The sequence below is a fragment of the Podarcis melisellensis genome, assembly GCF_964234715.1.
Source record: "Podarcis melisellensis genome assembly, chromosome: 15".
Lineage (NCBI taxonomy): Eukaryota > Metazoa > Chordata > Lepidosauria > Squamata > Lacertidae > Podarcis > Podarcis melisellensis.
In genome coordinates, this window is record NC_138532.1 from 41,353,035 (window position 1) to 41,372,094 (window position 19,060).

General features: G+C 50.3%; 2 protein-coding genes and 1 long non-coding RNA gene across 3 annotated transcripts; 1 reads left to right on the forward strand and 2 right to left on the reverse strand.

Annotated features, from left to right (window-relative positions):
* Positions 1–2,165: 2,165 nt before the first annotated feature.
* Positions 2,166–7,488, reverse strand: GEMIN4 (gem nuclear organelle associated protein 4). Its single transcript, XM_081890209.1, has 2 exons — positions 7,287–7,488; positions 2,166–5,493 (listed from the first exon to the last, which is right to left on the reverse strand). Exons 1-2 carry the CDS (start codon positions 7,471–7,473, stop codon positions 2,327–2,329), a joined length of 3,354 nt encoding a protein of 1,117 aa, XP_081746335.1. The 5' UTR covers positions 7,474–7,488; the 3' UTR covers positions 2,166–2,326.
* Positions 7,489–7,551: 63 nt separating this feature from the next.
* LOC309358009 lies at positions 7,552–10,206 on the forward strand. Its single transcript, XR_014163252.1, has 2 exons — positions 7,552–7,771; positions 9,787–10,206. It is a non-coding gene; the product is annotated as an uncharacterized lncRNA (long non-coding RNA).
* A 728-nt stretch (positions 10,207–10,934) lies between these two features.
* GLOD4 (glyoxalase domain containing 4) lies at positions 10,935–18,961 on the reverse strand. The gene is made up of 9 exons (XM_081890644.1): positions 18,749–18,961; positions 17,978–18,027; positions 16,738–16,858; positions 15,662–15,806; positions 14,893–15,029; positions 13,783–13,869; positions 12,304–12,417; positions 11,258–11,344; positions 10,935–11,153 (listed from the first exon to the last, which is right to left on the reverse strand). The coding sequence occupies exons 1-9, from the start codon at positions 18,836–18,838 to the stop codon at positions 11,088–11,090; spliced, it is 897 nt and encodes a 298-aa protein (XP_081746770.1). The 5' UTR covers positions 18,839–18,961; the 3' UTR covers positions 10,935–11,087.
* Positions 18,962–19,060: the final 99 nt, after the last annotated feature.

Consider the following 19,060-nt stretch of genomic DNA (forward strand, 5'->3'; position numbering starts at 1 on the left):
CCATGTGGCCCACCCAGGCCAGAAGCTCTGACCATGCCTATATGTCCCAGACTTTCCTTTATTATTATTTTCCTTGAGACCAATAAGGTGCCTTGTGTACAACAGAACGGGGAACAGCCCTCAAATGTCTCTGAAATTGCACAAATCCCAGGAGGTATTTTCCTTTCCCCTCAGCCAACTCGCTGGTTTACAGTATCTGCTCCAATATGCCCGAGTGTCGTTTTTATTTGAAAGGAAGAACATATGACAGGGATATGAGAGAGGTTGAGAGAACAGCAAACTCCATCCCTGTTCTACGATATTTAAATGCTGTCTTTTGACTTCCAAACGATGCTACAAGACGTGGTCAGACGTGCCAAACATCTTAAGAATGCCTTTTGAAGTCGCCTGGTGGAATCGGCAGCAGGGAGGCCGACAGAAGCATGTTTCCCTCCCTGGGAACCTTCAACGTTATATTGCAAAACCAGAAAGGAATGTACTGTAAATAAGTATTCACTGTGTCCCTCATAACCAGAGGATTCTACAGGTTTTGGGTTCTCCAAAAGATCACAGACAAGTGCCTAGGAGATGCCCAAAACATTATAACCACTTGCAGCGTTTACACACTACTCTTTAGGGGACAGCGTCAAGCAACTCTTTTGGACAAGTCTCCTCTCACTGTGACACAACCCTGCCAAAATGGGTGAGGAAGGAAAAAAAGAGAGACTCCATATTAAATGGTTTTGTCACTGGATTCACTGTTTTCTCCTGCAAGACTACAGGCCTGGTATATATATATATATATATTTGAAAGCAGACAAATAAAAGATAACCTGTTGAGAAATTTGAATTGTTGACTTGTTCAGTGCTCGAAATATGCCAGGCGCATTTTTTGACCAAGTGAAGATACCTAGGGGCCAGGATGGTGCCTGATGTCTCCACAACCTGGAGATACGTGCCTGGGGATCACTGGATCTTGACCACGGGTAGGCAAACTAAGGCCTACCTTTTGAACCATGAAGCTCTGCTGGTTAAGGATTTAGTAAAACACTAAAATCAAGTGTAACGGACAACTGATTAAAAACCTAAAAGCAGAACTAGGGAGGTGAAAGACAAGCCTTAAAAATCTGGCCCAACTGAAAGAGTGCAAATACAAGGAACCCTTCAAATTAAGTGCCCATGTGCATTTTAGATTGGCATTTTCTTTTTGACCACTTTTTGTGGCAATGCTTTGGTTCAGCGCTGCCTCAACTTTTGCAGAGAATGCCTGGACAAGTCATACAGTGAAACCCTTTGTGCTTCTTGCAGAGGCTTTAGCTGTTAAATTATGTGGTGCAGAGGGGAATATTGGGTGCCTAGCCATTTTAGGATAATCATTGTTTTGCTATTACAGGAGAGACCACCAACAGGTGACTGCGTTCTGCCGGAAAGTTTCTCCTCCAAGCCCCAGAAATAGTAGTTCATGCCACAAAAACTCTCAGCAGGGTTTGCAGTGAGTTACAGGACAGATAAATTAATGGGCCCAAGTCAAGCCAAGTCCATTAATTTCAGCAGGTTTGCTCTGCACATGGTTAATGTTGCATACTAGCCAGAGATTTTAAAACTCTTAGTTCTTTCAGTGTTAAGTCTATAAAATCACCTTGAGACCTATGTAAAAAGCTGCATCCAACATTCGTCCTACTCTAAGTAAACCCACTGAAATTAAAGGATGTGACTAGCTTAAGTGCTTCAGTTTCAGGAGTCTGAGTTGAATTTAGTAGGAGATACACTCCATTAACCACAAAATAACAACAAACAGGGATTGCAAAAATGCTTATATCCCTTCTCGACCATCTGAAAGAGTGTTGTGGATCATCCCCCAAATCAGCGAGTCTCATTTGAAAACGGCAGCTTTCAGTCCCATGGGCCCAGTCCTGTGGAACTCTCTGCCACTGGAGACTCACCAGATACCTTCTCTGCCAACTTTTAAGCACCTGAAAAAAAAAATCAATTCCACCAGGACTATGGAGGTAATTAAGAGTGCATACTTCCACAATGCTTTGCTGGTGCTCGTTTTAAAGTTTTTTTGTGCTTTTACAATACACGTTTTCCTTGCTGTAAACCACTTGGATATGTATATTTATGTATCTGGCAGCATACAACTATTCCCACAAATAAATACTGATTAGCCGGTTGCGAAAACCATCAAAGTGATAAAAAGGTTTATTATAGAGGTTCCAAATCTCCCACCCTGCTCCTTTGGGGAGAGACTCCTGCAGAACGAACCAGGGTCCTGAGGTTCAGAAGGCACCTTCAACTCCATACGGACCGCGCAACCTGCTTCCCAGTTCTCGAACCGCGGCCGGCTTCACAGCTTCCGGAGCTTCTGGAGGAGCATCGTTCGCAGCTCCTTGTTGGTGACGTTCTCCGCGATGGACTCCAGGAAGTGCCTCTCGTTGGCCTTCCTCAGGGCGCTGCCGAGAGCCTCGTCGGCGTCGTAGAGCATCTCGTACTGCGAGAGGATCTCCAGGGAGAGGAGGAGGAGGGGCTCGCCCGTGCCGTCGTCCGGCAGCATGGCGGCCACGTGGAGGGCGTGGCAGAAGATCTGGACGTAGACGAAGGACAGCTCTCGCGTCACGTTGTTCTTCTCCTGGGCCGGTTGCCATTGATTCCGGGCAATGCCCTTGACCGAACCCAGCAGATCAGACACGGCGAGGCAGTACAGCCGGGCCACGTGCCTCCACGCCTCTGCCGGCAGCCAGGTGGAGCCGCTGGCGCCGCAGAGGAACTGGAAGGCCCTCAGGAGAAGAACCGAGAACTGGAGGTGGTAGGCAAACGGGCGGAAGTTCAGCAAGGGCAGGAACTGGACGTACTCCAGTGAATACGGCACGTACAGCACTTCTTGATCTAGAAGGCTCTGAACCACGCCAACCAGCCTCCGCCACTCGCTGTGGCTGCACCAAGGGAAGACCTGGACCAGGGCCACCAGGAAGCCTTTGCTGAAGAGGTTGACCTCCTCGGGGTTGTCCACGTTGACCGTGAGCAGCGCCAGCATCTCCTCCCGCAAGGCGGCAGAGATGCAGCAGCACTCCATCCAGGCCAGCAGGCCACTGCCCGCGCCGTAATTCGGGAGCGGGCAGGATGTCCACTCGCCCTCTGGGAGCTTGCAGACCTCAAAGAGCGTGGCCGGGACCTCGTTCTTGAAGTGCTCCCCGTAGATGACCTTCAGGCGGAGACCAACGGTCCAGTCCAAGGCTGCCACCTTCTTGTGCAACCAAGCCACCGACTGCGCCCACAGCTCGGGCGAAAGGGAGTCCTTCTGCGCCAAGAGGGCGTCGCAGAGCTGAGCTAGGTTGGCGGCCACCAAGTCCTTGGCTTCCAAGGAGAGGCAGTGCTGGTCTTGCGGCTCGTGCCAGTACTGAGCAAAGCCGTCGAGGAGCTTGCAGAGGCAGAAGAGGAGAGGGAAAGGGTGGCAGCTGTGGAGCCAGCTGCCCTCCTCGGCGGGCAGTGGCACTTTGAGGACTTTGTTGAGGATGTGCAGGCACAGCTCGACGCAAGGGGAGCCCGCCTTGAGGAAAGGGAGGACGAGAGCCTGCGTCACCTCTGCCGGAGAGAGGAGAGGTCTTGCTGCGCTCGGCTGCAAGAGATAAACCAAGAACTCCAGGAACTGCTCCTTCTCCTTGGGCGACGAGAGGCGGTCCCAGACGGCTTCTTTCAGGCACCCCAGCAGCAGGCTGACGGGCGCTTCCTCCGAGTCCAGAGTCTCCCGGAAGCTCAGAGCCGGGAAGGAACACAGGATCTCCGCCAAGAACTGGTGCGTCCCCAGATTGGCCACGGCTAAGTTGCTCATTTTCTTGATGGTGGCCTCCGGGTTGAGGACGACCAGCCGGGACACGGAAGCCACGGCCTTCTTCAAGCCTTCTCCGGAGGCGCTCTGGATGATCTGGTTGAAGGCCACGTTGAGGTCCTCCTGGAACCCCTCCGAGAAAGCCGGAGACACCTTAGAGAGGCCCCGCCTGCCCCAAGCAGCCAAAACGCCCGAAATCACTTTGTTCTTATCGGGCAAGGGGAGGTCCATGTAGCACTCCAGCAGGACCCTCGCCACCGTGGCTTGCTGCTCCTGCTTCCCGGAGGGGTCGGCAGATGCCAACGTCTCCAGCAATTTCGAGACCAGCTCTGGTTCCCGGAACAGGTCTTTGTTCCGAACAAGGCAAGCGACCCAGTCGTCTGTGAACGCCCAGCTTTTCTCCGAAGCGAAAAGGGAGCACACCTCTTGGTGCCTGTCCATCTTTTTCTCGATGACCACCATGGCCACCGACGGCAGGAGGTCGCCACCGGCGCTCTTGCCCCACAACTCAGGGCTCACTTTCTTCAAGAAGCCTGCGATGAGGTCACTGAGCACCGACATCTCCTGTGCCGCATCTCTGTTGTGGTCTTCCTGCTTGGAGCAGTCCGCTAGCTTCTTCTCGAGAGAGGCCAGGGCCTCCAGGAGCCGGTAGCTCTCATAGCAGATCTGCTGGGGGTCGTTGAGCAGCTCCTGAAGAGCGGGGGACCACTCCTCCAGCAAGGCCCGGAGGAAGCCCACATCGACGGGCAGCGCTTCGCCCGGCGGCCTCGCGGCGTTCAGCAAGCTGATGCTCCTCTCCGCCTCTTTCACCTGCTCACTCAGTTCCTGCTTGCTGTATCGACCATCGCAGTCGCTGCTCCAGAGTGTTACCACGGAGGAGATCTTCTCCAAATAAGCCTGGACCGGCAGCGAGTCTGCCTCACGCTGCGCCGCGAGCGACACGGACAGCACATCTGCCAGGTTAGCGAGAGCGTGGCATTTCATCCTGGCTGGGTTGACGTTCTCCTTGATGAGCTTCAATCCTTCGGTCAAGACCGGGAGGACGCCAGCGGCCACGGAGGAACCTAGCAAAGACGGGGCGTCGCTCTTGAATCTCTTTGGGGGCTGCCCCACCTCGTCAGGCTCCGAGAGATACTGGTGGGACACCGAACGGAAGAGGAGCATTAGCCTGTCCTCCTGTCCCTCCTGATGCTTCAGAATTTCCCACCAGACGTCCAAGAGGAACGAGACGTCGGCCGGGGAAGTCTCGTTGACCACGTACCCCACAAAGGTCTCCAGCTCCTTCCGGCAAACGTGTTCTGGCAACACCAGCAGAAGCTGGGCGAACAGCCGCGGGGCGTTGATAGCCTTGAAGAGCTCAAAGAGGACCGTGTGGTTGATCTCCGGGATCATGTTGCTGGCAGAGAAGAAGACATCTTCCTTCCATCTCTGGTTGGCGGAGACGGAGGGCGACGAGAGGAGGATCTTGGACCAGAGGACCACGGCGGCTTTCCTCTTCCAGGCGCCGGGCTCGGGCGGGTATGACGAATGGGACGTGCAGATCTCTTCCAGGGCGTCGATGATGGGCTTCCCCACTTGGGGCCAGTCAGACTTGGCCAACTCCGACAGCGGTTTGGGGTGGCAGATGCTGGAAGCCAGCAGGAACCCCCCGTGCAACACACTCAGTTCTCCGCAGATGGTCACCGGCCCTGTTTGAGCAAAGACAGGCATACTGAGAAGGCAAAGACCTGCATTTATCCATCCAGCCCTATACGGCCCACTCTGACTGGCAGCAGCACTTTTCGGTCCTGGCAGAGACACACTGGACGCTGCCCTATATAGGGTTACACCACTGGGTCTAACTAGCTCAGTACTGCCCACACTGATTGGCAGCCGCTCTCCAGGGCTACAGGGAGAGGCGAATTCCCAGCCCTATCTGGAGTTGCTGGAGAATGAACCTGGGACTTTCTACATGCCAGAAAGACGCTCTGCTGCTGAGCCCGAGACCTTCCCACCTACTCCACGATCCTTTGAGCTGGAAGCGTGGAGGTTCGAACCCAAGACCCTTCTGTGACAAACAGTGTTAGTCAACAGGACCCCACATGGACCCTCTCGACCGTCTTGATCTGCGGAAATGGCAGTAGTAAAAGTGCCACATAATAGTCATTCTGCACTTGTATGGAATAGATTTTTCAGAGTGGCAGCATCCAGACTCTGGAACTCCCTGCCTCTTGATGTTAGACAGGAGCCTTAGCTGCATTCTTTTCGCCACCTGCCAAAAACTATTTCCATTTAGGCGAGTGTTCCGGGGGGGGGGGGGCGGCATACATTTGAATCCGTTTTAGCTTAACAGCCAGTTTAAATTATATTTTCAATTTTTTAAGAAACACTTTTTTATTTCTACCTATCATTTTAATGTATATTTTTAATGTGGGGTGAGGTTATCTTTGGTAAACGCCTTATGAGATTTTGCTTACAGTTAAGTGGAAGACAAGTGTTTCACAATAAAATAAAGAAAACAGATAACGCCATTGAGCACACCTGCTGCAGAGTGTGGCAGATTTTATTTTATTTTAAAAGGAACTAAAGGGGGAAAAGGAGCATCTGAGCTCAGGCAGAGTGCCTTCTGAAAGCCAACAAGGTTGTTCTGTCTGCTTTAGAGAAGAAGGAAACTTATCAATGCTTCTGAACACGTGCAAAGTTCTTCTCCCCTCTGAAGGGCACCATCGTTTCTTCAAGAAAGCAGATAGACGAGGAAAGAAGGATGGTAACAGTAATTCTCTTAATAACCACCATCAACTACTTTGTCATCATCTAACGGACAATCACAACAACCCTGCAGATAAGGCAAAGTCAGTCTTATAATATTCCAGGGATGGAGTGACTGAGCGAGAGAGACACCTGGCTTTGCTTAAGCCTCCAGCTGTTTTGGGACTACAACTCCCATCATCCTTAGCTAACAGGACCATTGATCAGGGATGATGGGAATTGTAGTCCCAAAACAGCTGGAGGGCCGAGTTTCATAAAACTGCTTGATGGTTTATACCTGTGTGTGTGTGTGTACATACATACATACAAACAGACAGACAGACAGACAGACACACACCTCAAAACGGTTCACACACACAAAAAAGAACAATAACATTGTAAGGTTAAAAGCAGCTATTTAAAATATCCAGAGGGGAATTAAAATAGACGATAAACTTAAAACACACAAAACACACGTCCACTGAATACACTTCTAGTTGGGCTTCCTTAAAATGTTTTTCCCCACAAGCTCTGAAAACAGGACAGTAGGAAGCCAGTTCAAAAGTGTGCGTGTTGCCCTCGCTAAAAGACTGATTTCTTACAAACGCGCTCCTTGGCAGGAAAAGCCGCTTAAGAAAACCCAAGTCCTACTCAGTGCAGAACCCCCTGAAACGAACTGGGCCCCGTTCATTCCAAAGGGGTCTACTCCGAGTAGCTGGAAGCGAGAGAGGAAGGCCAGCAGGCACCCAACTACCTAGCTCCATGGCTTCGGGGCTGCCTCCTAGCCCGGCTCCGGCAGGCGAGGGGAAGGCGGCATGGCCGAGAGCGGGGCTCCTCCGCCGCCTGCCCGCGCCGGGATCCTCGACGGCGGCAGCAGCGGCTCGGGCGACGGCGCCCTCCGGGGCTCCGCAGTTGGAGACGGCGGCGGCGGCGCCGTCCATTGTGCGCTCAGGGCGCACGGCACAAAGCTTTGGAGAGGGGCGCACGGGCAAGCTCGCCAAATTGCGCCACGCCGCCGCCGCCGCAGGAATACAGTAGTCGCTTTCCAACCGCGCGGGCGCGCTGGATCCCTGCTCCTCCTCCCGGATCTCTCGGTCCCTGGGCGGATCCCTTTGCAGCCAGCGAGACGGGGCTGCGCAAGCAGAAGCGCCGTCGGAACAGCTACCTCTGCAGGCTCCTGCGCAACACTGCACGGCGCAGGGGCCGCCGAGCCATCCTGCTGCCCGCCTACACCGGCTGGTAAAAAGAAGCCCCTGGATGGAGGTTTTTTTTTGGGGGGGGGGCTCTTTCTCTTCCTCCTTCCTTACTAGGAGTAGCGAGTGCCGGGGCTCCCCGATTGCAAAGCGAGAAGGGCGCCGGAGACATTCTCCTCCAGCTCTCGACGTTTCGCACCTGCCATCTTTTAAATCGCCTCCTGGGCTTGGGCAGGGGATAGCTTGAGGGACGCGTCTCTGGGCATGTGCAGAGTGCTTTCGTGCATTTCTGTCTTTATTGGTGGCACTGCAGAAGCGTGCGCAAGCAAATGAAACGCATACGGGTTATAAAACGCCCCGCTGTATTTTAGGGTGAGTGGAGATTTAATCCCAGGCTGCCCCGGTCCCGATCCGAAACTCTAAAGGAGTGCATAGCTGTCAACTTTTCCCCTTGTTAAAGGGAAATTCCCTTATTCCGAATAGGATTCCTCGCAACAAAAGGGAAAAGTTGACAGCTATGAAAGGAGTGGGGAGTCTCCAGATGCTGATAGACTACACCGCCCATCATCCCTCACTACTGGCCATTTTAGTTGGGGCTCATGGGAGTTGTAGTGGCACAGCTGGAAGGCCACTGGGTTCCCCCTTCCGTTGTTCGCCTCGTGCAGTCTAGGACCATCGGCCATGCTGGTTAGGGATGATGCGAGTCTGACACCATCCAGACAAGCGTCTCTCTCTGTAGGCTACCAATTTCTTCGAGGCATTGCAAAAAAAAGGCTCAACAGCTTCTCTGTCCAGATTTTCACTTTTTGAAATATGGCAATACTAGAATTACAGCTTTGGGAATCTGAAGCAAGGGGGCCTTTTACTGCTCTGGAACTCAGCCACCTTACAGGGGTGCTGTGTCGGAAGATAATTATGGGCGATGCATTTTTAAATCCATGAAAGGTCCTCCCGCAATTCATCAGTGCTCTGTAATATTGCTCTGAGCAAAACATACACTGTTATTGTCATTGTATTATTAGAACTTCATTGCAGTCTTAAACTGTCTTTAATATTGTGTTTTAATTACTGTAACCCTGGGCCGTTAGAGTGAAGGGCAGGCTTATTATTATTATTATTATTATTATTATTATTATTATTATTCCATAGAATGTATATCCCACTTGGTTGTAGAAATCCCCAAAGCAGTTTACAAAAAGAATAAGATTACAAGTAAAATAATTAAAACATTCAAAACATTTCGCAACAAACTGAACACACATCAGCATTCCAAATATCTGGCTAGGCTTGTCTAAACAAAAATGTTTTTAGCAAGCGCCGGAAAGAGTACGGTGAATATGCCCGCCTCGTGTCAATAGGCGGGGAGTTCCAAAGTGTAAGTGCTGCCACACTAAAAGCTTGAGTTCTTACATATGGCCGTTATGTGGCACACGTCACAGGGCCAGTTCTGCAGATCGAAACAGCCAAGAGGGCATATACGGTCATACCTCTGGTTGAATACACTTCAAGTTGAGTGCGTTCGAGTTGCGCTCTGTGGCAACCTGGAAGTAATGGAGCGCTTTACTTCCGGGTTTCGCCGCTTGCGCATGCGCAGACACTAAAAAATGACGTCACGCGCATGTGCAGAAGCGGCGAAAAGCGACGTGCGCGCAGACGTGCCATCGCTAGTTATGTTTGCTTCTGGATGCGAACGGGGCTCTGGAACGGATCCCATTAGTATCTAAAGGTACCACTGTACAGGTTACATACGCTTCAGGTTACAGACTCCGCTAACCCAGAAATAGTGCTTCAGGTTAAGAACTTTGCTTCAGGATGAGAACAGAAATCGGGCTCCGGCGGCGCAGTGGCAGCAGGAGGCCCCATTAGCTAAAGTGGTGCTTCAGGTTAAGAACAGTTACAGGTTAAGAACAGACCTCCAGAACGAATTAAGTACTTAACCCGAGGTACCGCTGTATGGGGTAAGGTGATGCTCACCTTAATACTAATTAATAATAATAATAACAGTAACAACAACAACAACAATAATAGGCTCCTTTTCCTGCCCTCTGTTTGGAACACCAGGGACAGTCCTCTCAAGCATGACTCGCTCCTGATCTCGAGAAAGGCCCTGTGCACAGGTCAGAAGGAAGGCGCGCTCATGACAACATGTCACAGGCTGAGCTTGAGAAAGCCACTGGCCTGGTCTCGCAAGTGAAAGGGTCCGTCTCCGTCATGGATCTGCTGCACAAGAGGGCCGGCCCCTGCCTGGCCAGCCACGACCTAAAATCCAAAGCGACAAGGGAGGCAGGGAGCGACCACCGAGACCTTTCGGAGGAGGAAGCAGCTGAGGAGGTCCACATCACCAGGGTGGAGGAGCTGGAGAAGAAGGACAGCAGATGACGGCAGAGAGGGCTGCGTGGGACCCGGCTTCCAGGTCGTTTCAGCCATCTTCCGCCCCGACGTTCTCTGGCGGTTAAGGCAATAAAGGGCCCCTTGAGAAGCCCTCCAGCGTCACCTTGCAGTATTTTGTCGTTTCAAATTGGGAGCGGTGCACCAGGCTTAGTTTTGTGGTACAGCCCTGCTAGGGTTGGAGGACTGTACCGCCGTGGGGGTGGCGGCCTAAAAAGGAGACCAAACCTGCTCCTTAAACCTTTTCCTGACGTGCTTAAGCAGCTTAGGGAGCAGCCTTCTATGGGTCAGACACTTTCTCCATCAAGGCCACTGCTGCCTGCTCTGACTGGCAGCTGCCGCCCATATTTCAGGCAGCTCTTTCCTCATCACCTGCCACTAACTAATCCCTGTAACCTGGAGGTGCTGAGGATCGAATTGTGGGAGCTTCTGCATGCGAGGCAGGGGCTCTGACATTTGTTTGCCGGCAACGGTCTGCTAGAATTTCTAGGTGCAGAGAATTTAGTAAAAATGCGGCACTTAAAAACAGACACATTTTGCAAGATAGAGTGGTATGGTCCCGAAAATTTGGGGGAAGAGGGCCTGTCCTTTTACACAGCAGGAATGTACAGCAGGATAGAATATTTATATTTATTTATTTATATTTTGCTGGCTGAGTCGGACAGAAAAGTTCTCAAAGGGGTGTGTGCATCGGAAACACTGGACAGGACCGTGACATGCAGCAGCGTTTTGCTTTGGCGAATCATCACACCTTTGCAGGCTGCATCCGTCGCAGCCAAGAGGCCTCCCCCCGCTCCATGCACACACAAGAAAGGAACAGATTCAAGAGAGGAAGGAAGGAAACGGCAATTAATTTAATTAAAAGAGAAGGAGTTCCAAGCGATAGCAGCAATAATCATCCATGTGCACAGAAAGTATGGCCGACGGCCTCCTTTCCCAAAAGACACTGCCAACCAGACGATTCCCCACCCGGGCTAAGCGGAAGGCTTTGGGGTGTTACGTTTGGCAAACCATTCGTGGCTCTTGTCGGCCGCCATCGCCTGCAGGAGAGAAGAGAAAAGCCGTGAGCCACATCGCGGTGGAGAAAAGCGGAGCCCTTGGATCACCTTTAATTTGGAATAAACGTTGAAAGGGGGAGTCTCACCTCGTCTAAGAGTTTCCCACCGTTTGGGTCCACCTTTGAAAGTTCTCTGAAGGCCTCGTCCCCGACGAAGCAGATTTCGTGGCCGTCCTAAAGCAGGTGGAGGAGGAGAAACAGCAATGGGGTCACCTGAAGGGAAGCGACATTTGCCACGGCGGCCGCAGTCACTACTCAAGGGAGCTGGCAATTATTTGGGGGATATACTGTCCGTTTGCATTTCTTAGTACAGAAGGTATTGATCTGATGTGTAGAGGTCTTTCCTGTTCTGCTTAGTTCAAGAGTGTTCTGGAAGGTTTCTTTCTACGTGAAAGAAACAGGCAGGTGGTTTCTGGTGTTTGGGTTATTCCTTCTGGGAAGCTGAGTACAGCTGGTTTAAACTGGTTCCCTATCCTTTCTGTCAAGGTCATACTGACTATAATAGTCAGGCCAGGAGGAGTCTGGGTTCTGTTTCACACTCTCTTTTCTCTGTGTATGTTCTGGTGTGGTGTTCTGTATGCTATAGTGTTAAGGTTTAGTCTTATTATAAGTTATGGTTAAGATAAGACTGCTGTAACTGGATTTCTTATGGCCTGTGCCAATCCTGAATGTATTGGATCTGTGACCATTGTGCTCACTTGCCTTCAGTAGCAGTAAAGCTCTGCTGGGTGAAATTGCCTCTGGTTTATTTTTTTGGAACTCTGCGATGTGTTAAAATTTCCCCTCCACATGCACTGCATATACAGGAACTCACAGAGATGGTAGGAGTCGGAAGTCTTACATTTGGAGATCTACAGCTTTTGTCAATCATTGCTCCAAGAGACATTCTCCCCTCTCAGGAAGACTCCCTCTGCTAAACAGAAGCATTCCTTCATCTCTTGCACACAAGTAGGGATCAGGGATAGGGGACGCTGTGACCCTCCAGATGCAATGTACTACAACTCCCATCACCCCTGACCACTGGCCCTGCTGCAGCCGGGGCTGATGGGAGTTGGAGTCCAACGACACCTGGCCCGAGCCCTCGTTCCTGACCTACATTGGAGGCACGAAAGCTGTTTTGAGGCTGCACTCACGGGATCTGCCAGGATGACCACTTGAACCGTTGCTTTCCCAGGCGTGTCCAGGCTCACGAGGGGGGTCAAGATCTTCTGGCCTTCCTTCTTCATCAAGGCTTCGATGCCGGGCAACTGGGGAGGACAAACAAAACGGGGAAGGGAAAATCAGCAGAGTGCGAATGCGTCCATTTTGAGTGAGGGAACAAAAGAGGAAGCTCATTTCCCGTTTTAGAAAATCTTTGAGCACCTTTAATGAAAGAAATCTAGAACGCGGATGTCAAATAGTTTTTGAAGAATGCCTTCCAGTTGTGTTTAAGGTGTAGTGGTTAGAGTGCCAGACTGGGAGGTCAGGGTTCAAATCCTCACGGCCACAAAGCTCCTTGGGTGACCTTGGGACAGTCCCTGTCTCTCAGCCTAACCTACCTGGCAGGGTTACTGTGGGGGATAAAACAGGGAGCAGGAGTATGGACGCTGCCTTGTGCTCCTTGGAGGAAAGTTGGGGTCCAAATGTCATCAAATAAATAAGCCAAATGAATCCATTTACAGTAGTCAAGAACTAGCTGAATTAAGACTGTAAGAAGAGATTGAAATAAACATTCGCATTATTAGTATTAGAAAATGTGTAGAAGATAGAGAAATAATAGGGCATATTCATTGTTATTTTTAGGTTTGATGTTATTGTATAAATAACGTTATTAGTAGTTTTTTTCTTTTAGGAGGTAGCAAAGTGGGTGAAAGGAGAAACAAATCAGAAGTTGGGGGAAGCCCAGGAGGGGAGGGAGGGAGGAACGCGTAGTAAATGTTATGAATATGAGATGTATAGAATGAATGAAAAAGGGAAATGACTTAAAAAAAGGCTGTAAGAAGAAGGGGCAGCGGCCCCTCTAACCCAGCTTCCTGTTCTTACAGTGGCCTCCCGGAGGCCCCTGTGGGGATTCTGCAATTGGGACCCGAGCACAAGAGAAACTCTCTCTTCTTGTGGTTTCCAGGAACTGGCCTTCAGAAGCACTGGGAGGCAGAGCAGAGTCATTGTGACTAGTAAACATTGGCAGCCTTTTCCTCCATGAAATTGCCCAATCCTCTCTTGAAGCCATACCTGCCACTGCAAGAGTGAGCACCAGTGAAGCTGTGGTGCTTCACTAGGTGCTGCGTGAAGAAGGACTTTAATGAACATATTGGGAGCCATTCATCATTTTTATTTATGAACAGGTGTCACATGCTTTTGATATTTCCCCACTAAGCATTTATTTCAAGCTAAAGTTGCCTTTGTCTTGTTGGGAATATCAGGAACACAAGAAGCTGCCTGACCCCAAGTCCAGGCTACTGGGCCTACCTCAGTGTTCTCTACTCTGACTGGCAGGGGCTCTGCAAGATTTCATGCAGGAGTCTCTCCCAACCCGACCTGGAGATGCCGCCAGGAACCAAACCCGGGACCTTCCATCTACCACTTGAGCGGCAGCCCCTCCCTGACAAACCTTGTAAGCAATCCCCACTGACCTCTTCCTTGGGGCAGGAGAAGGCGATCCTCCCAAAGGCTGCTCCGTGGTCCACGGCTTGGCCGATGCCCTGCAACTCCAGCTTACACTGGAAGGGGGAAATAAAAGGAAATCAGGCCACTGGGTTTGCAACGAAGACTGGTGCCTCAGCAGCAGCAGCAACAGCAGAAGTGGGGCTTGCGAAGAGAGCGGTGACATCCGTGTCATCCATTTAAAGCACATGACTTCCCCGATGGAATCCTGGGAACTGTATAGTTTGTTAACAGTGCTGGATAAGGTAAAGGGACCCCTGACCATTAAGCCCAGTTGCGGATGACTCTGGGGTTGTGGCACTTATCCTGCTTTATTGGCCAAGGGAGCTGGCGTATAGCTTCCGGGTCATGTGGCCAGCATGACTAAGCTGCTTCCGGAGAACCAGAGCAGCGCACGGGAACGCCGTTTACCTTCCCGCCGGAGTGGTACCTATTTATCTACTTGCACTTTGACATGCTTTCGAACTGCTAGGTGGGCAGGAGCAGGGACTGAGCAACGGGAGCTCACCCTGCCACGGGGATTCGAACTGCCGTTCTTCCTATCGGCAAGCCCAAGAGGCTCAGTGGTTTATAATTATTATTATTATTATTATTATTATTATTATTATTAATTTATTATTTATACCCTGCCCATCTAGCTGGGTTTCCCCAGCCACTCTGGGCGGCTTCCAACAAAACACTAAAATACAATAACCTATTAAACATTAAAAGCTTCCCTAAACAGGGCTGCCTTCAGATGTCTTCTAAAAGTTTGGTAGTTATTTTTCTGTTTGACATCTGGTGGGAGGGCGTTCCACAGGCCGGGTGCCACTACTGAGAAGGCCCTCTGCCTGGTTCCCTGTAACTTGGCTTCTCGCAGCGAGGGAACCGCCAGAAAGCCCTCAGCGCTGGACCTCAGTGTCTGGGCAGAATGATGGCAGAGGAGACACTCCTTCAGGTTTAGACCACAGCGCCTGGGTACTGAGGGCCAAAGACGCCCAACCACTGCAGAAGCTGGAATGGCGGCCCTGTCTCTGCCACACATACCTAGAAGATGCCCTGAGGATTCCCTCAGCTGCCTGGTGCCCCTTCAGCCTCACCTGGTTATCTCCATAGCCAAGCAGAGCCTTCTGCTTGTCTTCGTCCGTCTCGTACAGCTTCATGCCCAGGAACTTGGACCAGTAGTCCACAGATTTCTGCAGGCTGGACACGGCCAAAGTAACCTTCAGCACAGGATCTGGAAAAATGGAAGAGCTTCAGGAATGGGTGGGCTTTAGGCACAGGATTGAGGATTGCAAGAAATTCCGGACTGGTGGCTGGTAGTTCCTCTCCCCAACTTTATTGTTATTCTTTATAAAAACTGGTTATATACAGGCAACGCCTCTCACCCACCCGCATTTAGGCAGGGGTTATGTTAGGGGGCACCGAACGCATCAGTGAAACTGCGTATATTTGAAACACCTTTTTAAAAGCCTGCAAACACCCTATTCCGACTCAGTTCCACCCCTACCCAGCTGCGTTCTGCTCCTTTTTGTGACATTTTTAGGTCACTTCCGGGGGTTCGGCACAATGAGCGTATGCACAGTTGCACACATATTGAACGCGCTTCAGTGGTGGGTTGCCTGTACTGCTGATTCATTATTTTTAAAAATCTGAGCAGTTTGCAGCAATTGCACATAAAAACAACACGATGGAAGCCGTATCAAATAATAAAAATCAGAAATCAGTTAGCAATTGTGGAAAGGGGCATTCTCAACTGCCTGCATAAGCTTGAAGGAAAAGAATATTTTTCAGAAGGCTGAATCCCCACGGGCAGATGAATCCACTGTCATCCTAACTACAGAGTATCATATGGCACCCCCTCTTTACCTTCCTTTGATGACGTTTTGTCTTCTAGGCAGAACTTGTAGCCTCCTGGGGCTTCTGTTTCGTAGATGCCTGCTGAGGTCTCTTTGAGGGGCCACTGCAGCTTTTTGGCATTGCTCACAGCCTGGCTGGACACAATAGTCATCCCCTGGCATGGCAAGAAGAAGAAGAAAATAATAAGAAGAAAATAACACCAGAATCACAGCCCTGGATGACCTGGGGCCAATTGCTCTTTCTCAGCCTAACCTGCCTCACAGGGTTGTGTTTGCAATAAAATGGCAAGAGGAGGAGGGGGAAAACATGCTCACCCCCTTGAGCTCCTTGGAGTAAAAGTGGGATATAAATGTAGAAGTTGTAGCAGTATAAAAAAATAACACCTGCCTGCCATTTTTGACCTCTGAAGTTTCTGACAGTGCCCAAGCTGTTGGATAGGCTTCAGAGGTCTCGCTTTCTGACCGGCCTCTCTAGACAAGACCATTTTTCTTTACAATTTTTTTTCATTTCATAAAACTTATACACTGCTTGCTTGTAAAAGAAAAACCCTCAAAGCACTTTACAGAAAGAATAAAATCATCAATAAGAAAAATTAACATTAATTTAAGACTTTCAAAAAGTTAAAATAAAAATCGACTAAGAACAGATGAAAACCGTCCTGGAATATTTTGATGGAGCGCATTGAGGAAGATCTTACTTAACTACAGCTCCCAGCCTCTGTGCCCATTGGACATGCTTGCTGGTGCTGATGGGACTTGTAGTTTAGCAAGTCCCCAAAGGTTTCCTAACACCTGCAGTACACCTAACCCTACCACAATTGAAGACTCCAAGCCTCAGAACACACAGTCCACAAAAGCTCACTGATCTAGTCCCTTTGCTATGCAAACTCCAAAGTCCCCCAACAGCAACCGCAGAGCTTTTTACCTTTTCTATAATGAGAAATGTGGCCCACCACACTCCCAGGGCCTACTCAGTGTTTTGTTCATTTCACCCGTTCTTTTGAGCCGAAACTAAGCCTTAGAGATCCCAGAACCAACATACTTAGCAAACCTTCTCACTTATCAACTGAATGAAGCGGTGCCTACCAGGAAATCGTTGCCGAGGCGGTAATCTCCGATTCCGTAATTGTAGGTTAGCTCTGCGACGAAGTGATTGTCTTCTGGACCGTAGCCCACCATCGTTTTACTCCACTTGCCGTCATAGGGGCTAGAAACACAACGGCCTTTTATTTGTATTGCAATAACTCAGGGGGAGGGGGAAATTCCTGCATCTCCCTCTCTTCTGGGGTACTTCAGCTCACTCAAGATGCCAATGTAATCGCAGAGAACATGCCTTGCATGAGACGGTCCCAGGTTCAATCTCTGGGTAGGGCTGAGCGAGACTCTTGCCTGAAACTCTGGAAAGCCACTGCCAGTCAGAGAGGGCAATAAAGGGCTTGATGGGCAGGTCAGATTAAAGCAGCTTTTTCTATTCTATTCTAGCTTCCCAGTCTTCTGCTCTCATCAATGGCACAAAACTCCTCTCCACCCAAAGCTGCACTCATTTGAAGGGCAGCATTCTACCCAGACACCGGCATGCGACATAGGTAAAGGGACCCCTGACCATTAGGTCCAGTCGTGACCGACTCTGGAGTTGCGGCACTCATCTCACTTTACTGGCCGAGGGAGCTGGCGTAAAAGCTTCCAGGTCATGTGGCCAGCATGGCAAAGCCACTTCTGGCGAACCAGAGAGCACACAGAAACACCGTTTACCTTCCCACCTATTTATCTACTTGCACGTGCTTTCGAACTGCTAGGTTGGCAGGAGCGGGGACCGAGCAACGGGAGCTCACCCCATCGCGGGGATTCGAATCGCCAACCTTCTGATCGGCAAGTCCTAGGCTCTGTGGTTTAACCCACAGCGCCACCCATGTCCCTAGTGTCCTAAGGCATTCTTCGCAGACACCAGAACTATACACAGAATTGTTGCATCCATCCCATGATGTCACAGAAGGTCAGCCAATGGGAAGCGAGAGAGCATTTATTTTGTGGGCACTATTGGCTGAAGAAACTTGCGTTGCCAGGTAGCAGCACCTACCTCAGAGCAATCCACCCCTTTGGGGCTACCGCCTCCGAACACTCAAGAGCAGGCACAGGCAAACTCGGCCCTCCAGATGTTTTTTGGGACTACAACTCCCATCATCCCTGACCACTGGTCCTGTTAGCTAGGGATGATGGGAGGTGTAGTCCAACAACAGCTTGAGGGCCAAGTTTGCCTATGCCTGCTCAAGGGTGTCAAGGGAAACGTCCGCTTTGATGAGAAACCACCAAAATGAAGACAACGTACCCGTTACAAGTGGCCTTGCAGCCTTCTTCAAATTCTTCATGCCTTAGAACCTGTTTGTTTTTAAAAAATTAAGTTAACATTCAGGCACAAACAAGAAGGCTTTTGACACTTTTGACGTGCATGGTTTGGGGACTTTATTTTTAAAATTGTTTTAAATATTGCATTTTAACACAAGGCGCCCGCCCTGTGGAACGCCCTCCCTTCAGATGTCAAGGACATAAGCAGCTATCTTATCTTTTAAAAGACATCTGAAGGCAGCCCTGTTTAGGGAAGTTTTTAATATTTAATGCTGTACTGTTTTTTAACACTCAGTTGGGAGCCGCCCAGAGTGGCTGGGGAAACTCAGCCAGATGGGCGGGGTATAAATAAATTATTATTATTATTATTATTCCAACGTGATCTTAAACGCAACATGTGACTCTATCTATATAGATATACAGAGAGACACATAGATTTTTTCCTGAAATTTGTTGCTTGCAAAAAATCAATGCATTCCTGAAAAACTAAGTGCGCCGCTCTGCTGCGTAATCAGGAGCGACAAACGTTGACGAAAACAAACGCCGCCTCTGTAAGAAAGATTGGGCCAAAGAGGCCGCCGTAATTAACTAGCCGCTCTAGGGGAAGACGCTGAAAAACCAAACCAACTCGTTCCCGCGTGGCTTGGGACCCTGGGGCACCCGTAGCCGTGACGTCATCCCTGCCTCAAAAAGCCCTCCCCCCAAACTGCCAAGGCCGCTTCCTAACCGCCCACCGTCTCGCGCCCCCACTTACGCGCATGCCCAGTACATCCCGGTAGAAGCGCGCGGTCTCGGCTCGGTCGCCCACTTTGAACACGAAGTGCAGCGCCCGCCGAGCCTTCATATTCAGGGGCCTTGTCTTTCTTCCCAAACTCCACCTCACGCGCAAAGCCGCCCACACAGAAGTGATTCGCGAGCAAGCGCGGTCGCCTGATTCAGGGGGTGGGGTTGGTTTTGTATTTATCCTCTCCCCTTTCTGGCGCGTAGGAAGGACGTCACGACACGCCGCCCAAATCTGAGGCAACTTTTAAAATGAATTACAGAAGCCTTCAAAAATAAGTTTTAT